Here is a 10,531-nt window from a genome sequence, read left to right as displayed (position 1 = left end):
TGTTTTCTAAATAAGGATTTCCAAACCATCCTGTAATATTGAGTTTTGTATGGGAGCACTAGAAACTCTTTGGGCCAAGATACCCTCAACAAGATCTTCTAGGTTGCTAGAAGTTTGTAAACAAAAGTTTGAACCGAAGCCCCAAAGGAAGCAAATCCCTAGCCCATCCAAAGGTGTAAAACAATAAATAACCAAGGGTGGGACCAATCATTCCAAAGTCACGCACCAATGATTCCCTATCCGTACGTCACTTGTTTCCCATTCCTTTATAAAATGAGTGCATTTTTGCTTGCTATTGTTTTACGTAGTATATGTTCATCATTTTATTCCCTATCCATACGTCACTTGTTTCCCATTCCTTTATAAAATGAGTGCATTTTTGCTCACTATTGTTTTATATCGTATATGTTCATCATTTTATTTATTATTATTAGATGAGTTTGAATTTTAAGATTTATGCTTATCCACTAGACGAATCTTAAAATTCAAACTCAGCTAACGGTAATAAATAGATTGATAAACATAAATCACACTAAATAGTGATGAGCAAAAATGTTTCCATATAAAATACCCTGCTCTGGTCTGGCACTGATACATGAGAGCTTTGCTTGACAAACAGTGGAGACCAGAAAAACAAAAGAATGGCAAGTCCTCGCCCAGCCACTGGATCATTTTATGACTTTACTGTCAAGGTAAATCATTTCTATTCTCAATTAATTTATGATTAATTTTCCTAATTTGTAGCAGATCGGTAAGTTTTCCCGTAATATAGGCGATATTACTACTCTAAACTATATTAAGCGGAAGGGGAGGAGGGGCGGAAGGGAGGAAGGGAGGAGGGGATGGTTTGAATTCCGGGACGCAGTTGGTTAAGGATGAATGTCCTAACCACCAGGTGGATTTTCAATCCACCACTTGCAGAAGATGAGTAGTTTCTTGAGTACCGTGATTTTGTTGAATGTGTTCAAAATTAAAATAACGAGCATATGGGAATTTTGGGTGTTCATTTTTGGCATGTTTTGAGAATTTTCCTTGTCCTGTTTGGATGCCAAGAAACAAAGTATATCTGAAGGGTTAAAAGTATAGACAAATATTGGGAACAGAAGATATGTTAATTTCTGTTGAACCCATGTTGGAGATTCAGCTGAGAAATATGATTCGTGTGTGTTGGTCTTGTACTTCTTGTGATGGGGTTTTAAAATTTTTAAGTGCAGGATATTAAGGGAAATGATGTCGATCTTAGCATTTACAAGGGAAAAGTTCTGCTGGTCATCAATGTTGCTTCCAAATGGTAATATACATTATACACCCTCTTTTTTGTCCCTATCATTTTATGCTTTCATTCATTGCTTTTTTTTACTGATTTTCCTGGCAGCGGACTGACCAACTCAAATTACGATGAGCTGAATGAACTGTATCGAAAGTATAAAGATCAAGGTTTACATATAGAACTTGTATTGTATTCTTACATGTTCTTGAGCTGACATCTATCAATTTAGTTACTTCTCTTACAAGTTGAGTTCTGGTACATGCTAATCTGCTGCTTTCAAATTAAAATACTGTCTTGCATATGCAATGATCTAATGTGTATTAGAAAAACATGAATTCCCTCAAAAGTTTTGCAGAAATCCTACCTTTTCTATTATTTTCCCCTTTGTATGATATATTGGGAGGTTGATGCAGGCTTTGAAATTCTGGCATTTCCGTGCAACCAGTTTGGTAGTCAGGAACCAGGAAGTAACAAAGCGATTGAAGATTTTGTCTGCACTCGTTTCAAATCGGAGTTTCCCATTTTTGACAAGGTAGATCCAGAAACAATAGATTATGTTTGATTGTATCTATTTTCCAGCAGCTCATTTTTGTAATAAGATTATGAGCGGGTGGTTGAAGATCTCTGTGTTTACAAATTTGAGTTCCAACTTTCAAGGCTTTCAAATTTGATACATTTAGGCTACTGAAACTTTAATAGTTGAAGTGAAAAAAAAAAACTATCTAATGAGTAATGAGTGCTTATTTTAATTCTATTTGAACTCCTGCAAATTAGAACTTTCACATGCGTTATTCCACACAGATATTTCAACTGCATCTAAGAGCTAGGACGGTTTTGCAGTAATGTTAGATCTTTCTTTCTAAATCCGCCCTTGTTGTTGTGTTAGATTGAAGTAAACGGAGATAATACTGCTCCAGTATACAAGTTCTTGAAGGAAGGCAAGTGGGGATTCTTTGGAGACGATATTCAGTGGAACTTTACCAAGTTTCTAGTTGACAAAGAAGGCAAAGCGTCTCACCGCTATTACCCAACCACTCCCCCCCTTAGCATCGAGGTCTGTTTCTCGAATGTAATCATGTTATGCTGCCTCTGTTGTTTACTGTGATTAATCATCTTGCTCTGTAGATTTGTCAATTTTTCTGGCCTTCTGACATTATACATTTTCTGCAGCATGACATCAAGACGCTGTTGGGAGTCGCATAAGTTGCTGAGATGTGAAGATTTCAACATATGCTTGCCTTTTGTGTATCAAACTGGAATAAAAAGTTCAAGCTTGCTTTTGTGTATGTTTATCATATCAGTGTGATTTCAAGACTTGTTAAGGATGGAGGCATGGTGTTAATTAAGAAAACATTAAGCAGTTGCAGTCCCTGTTTGTTTTTTAAACTTGATTAAACCATTATGTTCCTGGTGGGATGATGAAAATTAGCCAGGATTCAAAGATCTTTCCTAATCTGGATGTTGGTTATTTTGATCACAGATTGCATTCTCTGAGCTTGTATGAAAGGCTTAGCTGTCTATTTCTCCGGAGATATATCCCCGTGTTCTATAACACTCATCTGGTGACTTCCTATCAAGATGAGTGCTATAAAAACATAGGGATATATATGAAAGATAATCTAATATGTTTATAGAACTCAACTCAATTAATGAGTAAGCCGATTGCATTGATATTTATATGAGTAGAATTGATATGCGTGTAGAATTAGGTTACAAATAAATAGCAGCATGTGATCTAAATATAAAACAGAATAAAGATTGAACCTGATCTGCAGCAGCCGCATGATCTGAGGAATCCGTATTGGGACAGGACTGTAGTTGTGCAGGTGGTATTACAGTCGGTTTATCACTCCCCCGCCAACTGAGCGGTCAACAACAAACGGGAAGTTTGGACAGCAGGAAGGCAAAACGAACAGCAGAGAGGCCCTTGGTAAGCAGATCAGCCAACTGATCTGTGGAAGAGACATAGCCAACCAAAATTTCTTTACGAGCGAGCTTCTCACGAATGTAGTGATAGTCAATTTCAACAGGACGCATATGTTATTGATAAACTGGGTTGGAGGCAACTGAGATGGCACTGATATTATCACACCATAACCGCAAAGGATCAAGAGGAAGATGAAGCTCGCGGAATAAAGTATGATACCAAGAAAGGCAGCAGCAGTGTAAGCAAGTTGACGATATTCATCTTGTATACTCGAACGAGAAACACCTCGTTGTTTCTTGGAGCTCCAAGAAATTAGGTTGTCACCAAGAAAAATACAATAACCACAAGTAGAGTGGCGATCATCAGGATCGCCAGCATAGTACGCATCAGCATAAGCAATTAGTGTGAGCGAATTGGGACAATAAACAACGCCATGACTGGGAGTGGCCTTGAGATAATGCAAAATACACTTAAGAGCAACCCAATGTGCCGTTGTTGGTTTATGCATAAACTGACAAACTTGGTTGACGGCAAACGCGATATCAGAACGAGTAAAGAGGAGATACTGCAAGGCACCTATGACACTACGAAACTCAGTGATATAAAACAATGGTTCGCCATTATGCAGACTTAGGCGAAGACCACTTATTGCAGGAGTAGAGATCAAATTGCAGTCTAGCATCTAAGTCCGTTTGAGAAGATCAGTGTCATACTTCGTTTGAGTGAGATGAAGACTAGTTGTAGTACGATGGACTTCCATGCCCAAAAAATAATGAAGAGGCCTAAAAAGGCCTAAGATCCTTCATTGAAAACAATGTGCCTAACTGTTTTATCATGCGAGTAATATGCGACATACTATTGCCGATGATCAGAATATCATCCACATAAATCAACAAGTAGATAACCATAGAGCCATCAAAGAAGGTGAACAATGATGAATCAGCAGGAGATGAGATGAAACCCAAATTTTGAATATGTTGAGAAAAACACTGAAATCAAGCACGAGGAGCTTGTTTGAGACTATATAGAGACCAACGCAATTGGTAGACATGGAAGGGGCATTGAGGATCAATAAATCCTTGTGGTTGTCGCATATATACTTCTTCAGTCAAAGAATCATGAAGGAACACATTTTGTACATCAAGTTGCCGAAGAGGCCAATTGAAGTGAATGGCAATGGAAAGAATTAACCTAATAATGGCATAATTAATGACGGGACTAAACGTCTTGCCGTAGTCCAATCTTTCTTGTTGACGGAACCCATTAGCCACTAAAGGTGCCTTGTAGCGCTCAATTGATCCATCGGAATGCCGCTTGATCTTGTAAACCCATTTATTTGGAAGAACATTCATATTGGGGCGAAAAGGAACCAAAGTTCAAGTGCCATTCCGTTGCAAGGCATTGAACTCCTCAGCAATAGCAATGCGCCATTCTGAAACTTTATTAGTCTGACTAAAACATGTAGGCTCAACCAAGTCATGATCAATAGTAGTAGCAAAAACATATATCGAAGTAGATTTACTAAGTGTAGCCTTTGATCGAGTAACCATGGGATGAGTTGAAGTACTTACCTCTAGAGTAGATGAAATCGGTGCCGAGGAGGGTGCATGGGGTGGAAGGGCTGAGGGAAGGACATGATTAGGTGGTGGCTAGACAGTAAGGACATGAGACATAGGCTTAGGTCTACGGGTATAGACTTGCAGTGGGCGCTGCTGCTGGGTGGCAGGGGAAGTAGTAGATATTGAAGAAATATCTTTTCATTGATAACAAATAATAAGCTTACACTTGGTATTTATACAATGGCATGGCGCACACACTTGCGCTGCCAACTCATCCTAACTACCATAACAAACTTAGCCTAACTAATCACACCACTATCAACAGATTACAACAAAATTAATCAAGACTAAGTTTTATCTTTTACAAAAGAATTGTCCTTAATATTCCCCCTCAAATTAAACTGAGGAACCCGAAGTGTAAGTTTGTCTCGAAGTTGCAAGAATCTGAGCTTGGATAGGGACTTAGTACAAATGTCTGCAATTTGATCATGTGAACAAACAAATAGAACAGAAACAGCTTTGGACATAACCTTTTCTCTTATGTAATGGTAGTCTATCTCAACATGCTTGGTTCTGGCATGAAAGATAGGATTTTTGGCCAAGGATATTGCTGAAATATTTTCACACCAGAGCTTGGGAGGACAGTAAAGAGTTAAACCAATATCAACTAAGAGTTTGCAAATCCACGTAAGTTCTGCAACAGTGTTAGCTAGGGATCTGTACTCTGCTTCAGTAGATGATCTAGCCATTGTAGGTTACTTTTTGGCACTGCAGCTGATGAGAAAATTATCCAAGAACAAACAGAAACCTCTTGTTGATTTTCTGTCAAGTGAACATCTGGTCGAATCTGCATTTGAGAAAGCATTGATACTTAGTGGAGTTGAACACTTTGAAAACCAAAGTCCAAGATTCAAAGACCCCTTGAGATATCACAGAATCTGTTTAACTACTTGAAAGTGGGATTCCTTTAGATTATGCATGAATTGACATACAAGATTAATTACAAAAGACAAGTCAGGTTTAGTCCATGTGAGATATTGCAGCCCACCAACAAGAGACCTATATTCAGCAGGATGGGAAGTAGAGGACTTGAGTGATCCAGTTTGAAGGTACTAAGTGAAGTTAAACAAGGCTTTGCACAATCCATTTTTGCTCTTTTGAGAAGATCTAGAATATACTTAGTCTGAAAGATGAACACTCATTTGGAAGATCTCTTGACTTCAAGACCAAGAAACCCAAGGTCTTTGATAGGAAACAGAGTACTGAGCTGAGAGATAATAGTTTGACAAGATTGGGAAGAAGGACCAGTCACAATAATGTCATCCACATAGACTAAAACAAAGACCAGTGATGGATCTTTTCTGACAAACAAAGAGTGATCATTCTAAGAGCCTTTGAATCCAAGAAAGTGTAGGGTAGTATATAATTTTTCATACCAAGCTCTGGGAGCTTGTTTCAGACCATAGAGTGATTTATGCAATTGGCAGACATGGTGAGGCCTTGTGATATCTTCAAAACTAGATGGTTGTTTCATAAAGACATTTTCTGAGAGATTGGCATGTAGAAAGACATTGCTAACATTCAATTGGTTTTAAAACCAATCATGTTAAACTGCCAATGCGAGTAGAAGTCTGATAGTAACTGGTTTGGCAACAGGGTTGAATGTCTCTGTATAGTTTAACCCTTCTTGTTAATGAAAACCCTTTGCAACTAAACGCGTTTTGTACCTATCAATAGTCCCATCAGGTTGTCTCTTAATTCGAAACACCCATTTGCAGCCTACAAGATTCCAAGAGGGTGAAGAAGGCACAAGAGACCATGTACCAGTGTTGAGAAGAGCATTATACTTTTATTGCATTGTCTGTCTCCACTGAGTATGCTTAGATGCTTGGAGATAAGTAGTTGGGACATAATCTTTAATGAGATATTGTGGAATAGGATGCTTGGTGGCTATGAAAGCTTTGGGTTTAGAAATACCAGATTTTGAGCTTGTTTGCATAGGATGAGTGTTAGATGATTGAATTGGAGTTAGTAAAGATGATGGAGGATTAACATGTAAGTTTAAAGATTGATTGGAAGACATGGAGGGTAACACGAATGCTTGTTGTGGATTAGAATGTGTGGTAGGTAATGAATTTGAAGATAAGGATGAAGTTGGTGAATGACTCTGGGAAAAGGTTAGTGTAGTGGGAATGGAGATGGGAACATAGGTAGGGAGTTGGATTGGGATAGAGATTGAGGAACCAAATTGTTTAAATGGGAAGGTTTTTCTTCAAAGATAACATGCCTACATGTGCAAACTCTGTTGGTTTGGGATCAAGACACCTATAACCCTTGTGGATTAAGCTGTAACCAACAAAGACACAAGGCTTGCTTTTTGATTCAAGCTTTGATGTGGTATAGGGTTTTAGCCAAGGAAAACAACTACATCCAAAAATCCTAAAAGGTAAGTAATCTAGTGATTTCTTGAAGAGAAGTTCCCAAGGAGAAGGTTTTGACATTGTAGGCATCTTGGTGATCAAATATATAGTAGTAGAGAACACTTCTACCCAGTACACATGAGGAACCCCAGAATCTGCTAAAAGAGTCCTAGAAGTCTCTACCAAATGTCTATGCTTGCGCTCAGCACACCCATTTTGTTCAGAGGTGTGAGGGTAGCTCAATTGGTGTTGAATACCATGGTCTTTCAAGAATTCATACATTGTATAATTGACAAACTCACCACCAGAATCAGAACGGATAATAACTATCTAAGTACTCAGCATATTTTCAACAATGGATTTGAAATGAACAAAGGTTTTGAACACCTATGATTTACACTTTAGAGGGAAGAACCAACAATACTTGGTGTAATCATCGACAAAGATTATGTAGTATCTATAACCAGTGAGAGATGAGATAGGTGAAGGTCCACATACATCTGTATATGATAGCTCTAAAGGTTTACAAGTTGTACTGAAAACAGATACAAAGGAAAGCTTGGAGCTTTTGCCTAATGCATAACTAGATCATAAAGATTTCACGTAACTACTCATAACTGGAATACATGACTTAGAAGTCAGCTTATTGAAAATCTTGAAAGAAGGATGGCCTAATCTTTGATGCCGAACCTCTGAAAAAGCTTTAGTAGATGCAGCATAAAGATGATGTTGTCCAGTAGAAGGAAGAGAAGCAAAGAAATGATAGAAACCATTTCTCACAGTGCGTCTAAAGAGCATACTCTCCAAAGAAAGATCATTCACAGTGAAGTGAAAAGGATATAGGTGAATTGAACACCAACTATAAAGACTAAACTGATTTGCAAAAAGCAAATTTTGATTTAAATGAGGCACATGCAAGACATTCTTAAGAGCAAATTGATGAGTGAGAGTAGAGATAGTAGAAGAACCAGAATGTAAAATAGGCAAACCTTTGCCACCACCAATGAAGACTTGCTCAGGTCGAGTGTAAGGCTCTGGATTTTGCAGATTCGCCATGAAGTTAGTCATATGAAAACTAGCACCAGAATCCAACAGCCAAGTAGGTTGTGCAGATGAAGTGGTAGCACACATAGCAGAAGGACCATTCTTGTTACCATAGGTAGGATTCATGCGGTGTGGACAGCCATAAGCCCCATGATCAATCTGTCAACAGATCTGACAAGTGAGCCTTCTTGCATAATTGTTGAATCCACCATGACCACCACGATTGTACTTTTGATTGGATCGTTGATTGTGTCGCTGATTGTTGTTGTTACCACAATAGTTGGAGAAATTACCACAATTCTAATTGTTTCTAGGGTTTGAGAAATTTCCATGACCTTGTTATGGATTGAAAGAATGAGCATTTTGAGCGACAAATGCTTGAGAATTGGAAGAGATTACTAGTATAGGTAGTAAACCAGTAGATGAATTGAAGGCCTGGAAACTAGAAAAATAAGAAGATTTCTTCTTGTTTGCCAACTGAATCTCCTTGCTGAGAAGTAAGCTATAAAGTTCATTGATAGGAGTTGATCCAAGACAAAATTGAATCACATCCAAAAACAATTTGTACTTAGGAGGAAGACCATGAAGAGTAACTGAGATGAGTTCAGCATTATCAATTGGAGATCCAGCACGGGCAAGAGCATATGCGATCTCTTTAATCTATTGGAGATAGATTGCAGTAGTGGAATCACCTTTTTAAATACTATGAAAATGAGATCGAAGTTCATGAACATGCGATTGCGAAGCCGTCACAAGTCGCGATTCCAATTTTTCCCAAAGTTCACGAGCAGAGGTTACACCAATCATGTAAGGAATCAGAGAGTCGGAGAGTGTAGAGTTGAGCCAGATGAGAATGTTCTGTTCATTTTTGTACCAAGTTACAAACTCCAGATTCAAAGTCGCCGTGCGATTTCTTGAGGCATCGAGAAGAAATTTAGGCGGAAGAGTCAACGTTCCACCTACAATTTTGGTGAGGTTGTAGCAGTGAAATATCAGAGTGAACAGAGCACTCTAAGTAAGGTAATTGGTAGTAGTAAGCTTGATCAAAACAAGAGATCCAATATTTTGGATTGTGATCGAAGAAATTAAGGAATTAGCGGAAGAATTCATGATGTGAGGAGAATCAATTTAAGAATCGGACTCAAATGAGGGAGAAGCAAAGGTCGTCATTGATGCGAGCTAGGGTTTGCAGAGAGATTGACAAACACCAGAGAATTGTCATCGTGAAGAAGATGAAGATTCAAAGAGGAAGGAGGGAAGTGTTTTTCAAATCGGGTCGTGAAACAAAAGTGGGTGATACCATATTGAGGAAATATCTTTTAATTAATAACAAATAATAAGCTTAGACTTGGTATTTATACAATGGCATAGCACACACACTTGTGTTGCCAACTCATCCTAACTACCATAACAAACTTAGCCTAACTAATCACACCACTATCAACAAATTACAACATAATTAATCAAGACTAAGTTTTATCTTTTACAAGAGAATTGTCCTTAATAGTAGGCTCGGCTAGAATACTAGGAGGCTAGAGTGGTACAATTGGCTGTGTGGAGGATGTAGGCATGGGAATGGGTTGCATGGTTGGCCCAATGGTAAGGATGGGATCCATCGATGAGGAGAACGGCAAGGATGAAATAAAAATGGGTTCTTGATAGGAAAACCTATTCTCATCAAACACAACATGTTGAGAAAGAAAAACACATCCCGTAGAGGGATCCAAACACCTATAACCATGATGATTTAATGAATATCCTAAGAAAACACAACGTTTATAACGAAATTACAACTTATTATTATTATATGGATGCAAATAAGGATAACATGCACACCCAAAAACCTTAAAAAAACATATATTGATGGGGTTTAAGAAATAATTTTTCATATAGAGAAATATGTTGTCAAATACGAGTGGCCAACCTATTAATTATATAGTTGGAAGTGTGAAACGCTTCTGCCCAATAGGAAGTGGGCAAATTGGATTGAGCTAAGAGAGCAAGACCAATTTTCAACTAAGTGTCTATGTTTACGTTCAACTAAACCATTTTGTTTAGGATGATGGGACATGTAAGACAATGGTAAATACCATGTTCATCAAGAAATTTTTGAAAAATTGTGATTAACAAATTCCCCACCACCATCTGTTTGAAAAGCCTTAATCTTAACATTGAACATATTTTCAACCAAGTTTTTAAAGGTAACAAGGGTGAAAAAACCATCGGACTTTAAACACAAATAAAACCAAGTATAACAAGAGAAATCATCCACAAAAACCACATAATACTTAAAACCAGAAGCAGACAGTGA

General features: G+C 38.0%; 1 protein-coding gene across 1 annotated transcript; it reads left to right on the top strand.

Annotated features, from left to right (window-relative positions):
- The first annotated feature begins 294 nt into the window (after nt 1-294).
- On the top strand, nt 295-2,744 carry LOC137710842 (putative phospholipid hydroperoxide glutathione peroxidase). The gene is made up of 6 exons (XM_068449983.2): nt 295-692; nt 1,215-1,291; nt 1,376-1,437; nt 1,684-1,802; nt 2,157-2,324; nt 2,441-2,744. The coding sequence occupies exons 1-6, from the start codon at nt 642-644 to the stop codon at nt 2,471-2,473; spliced, it is 510 nt and encodes a 169-aa protein (XP_068306084.2). The 5' UTR covers nt 295-641; the 3' UTR covers nt 2,474-2,744.
- Nucleotides 2,745-10,531: the final 7,787 nt, after the last annotated feature.

Source organism: Pyrus communis, chromosome 6 (genome assembly GCF_041283825.1).
Source record: "Pyrus communis isolate YQ-2024b chromosome 6, ASM4128382v1, whole genome shotgun sequence".
In the NCBI taxonomy this organism is placed as follows: Eukaryota; Viridiplantae; Streptophyta; class Magnoliopsida; order Rosales; family Rosaceae; genus Pyrus; species Pyrus communis.
Note: the sequence above shows the minus strand (reverse complement) of the source record. Positions and strands in the feature narration are given on the sequence as shown.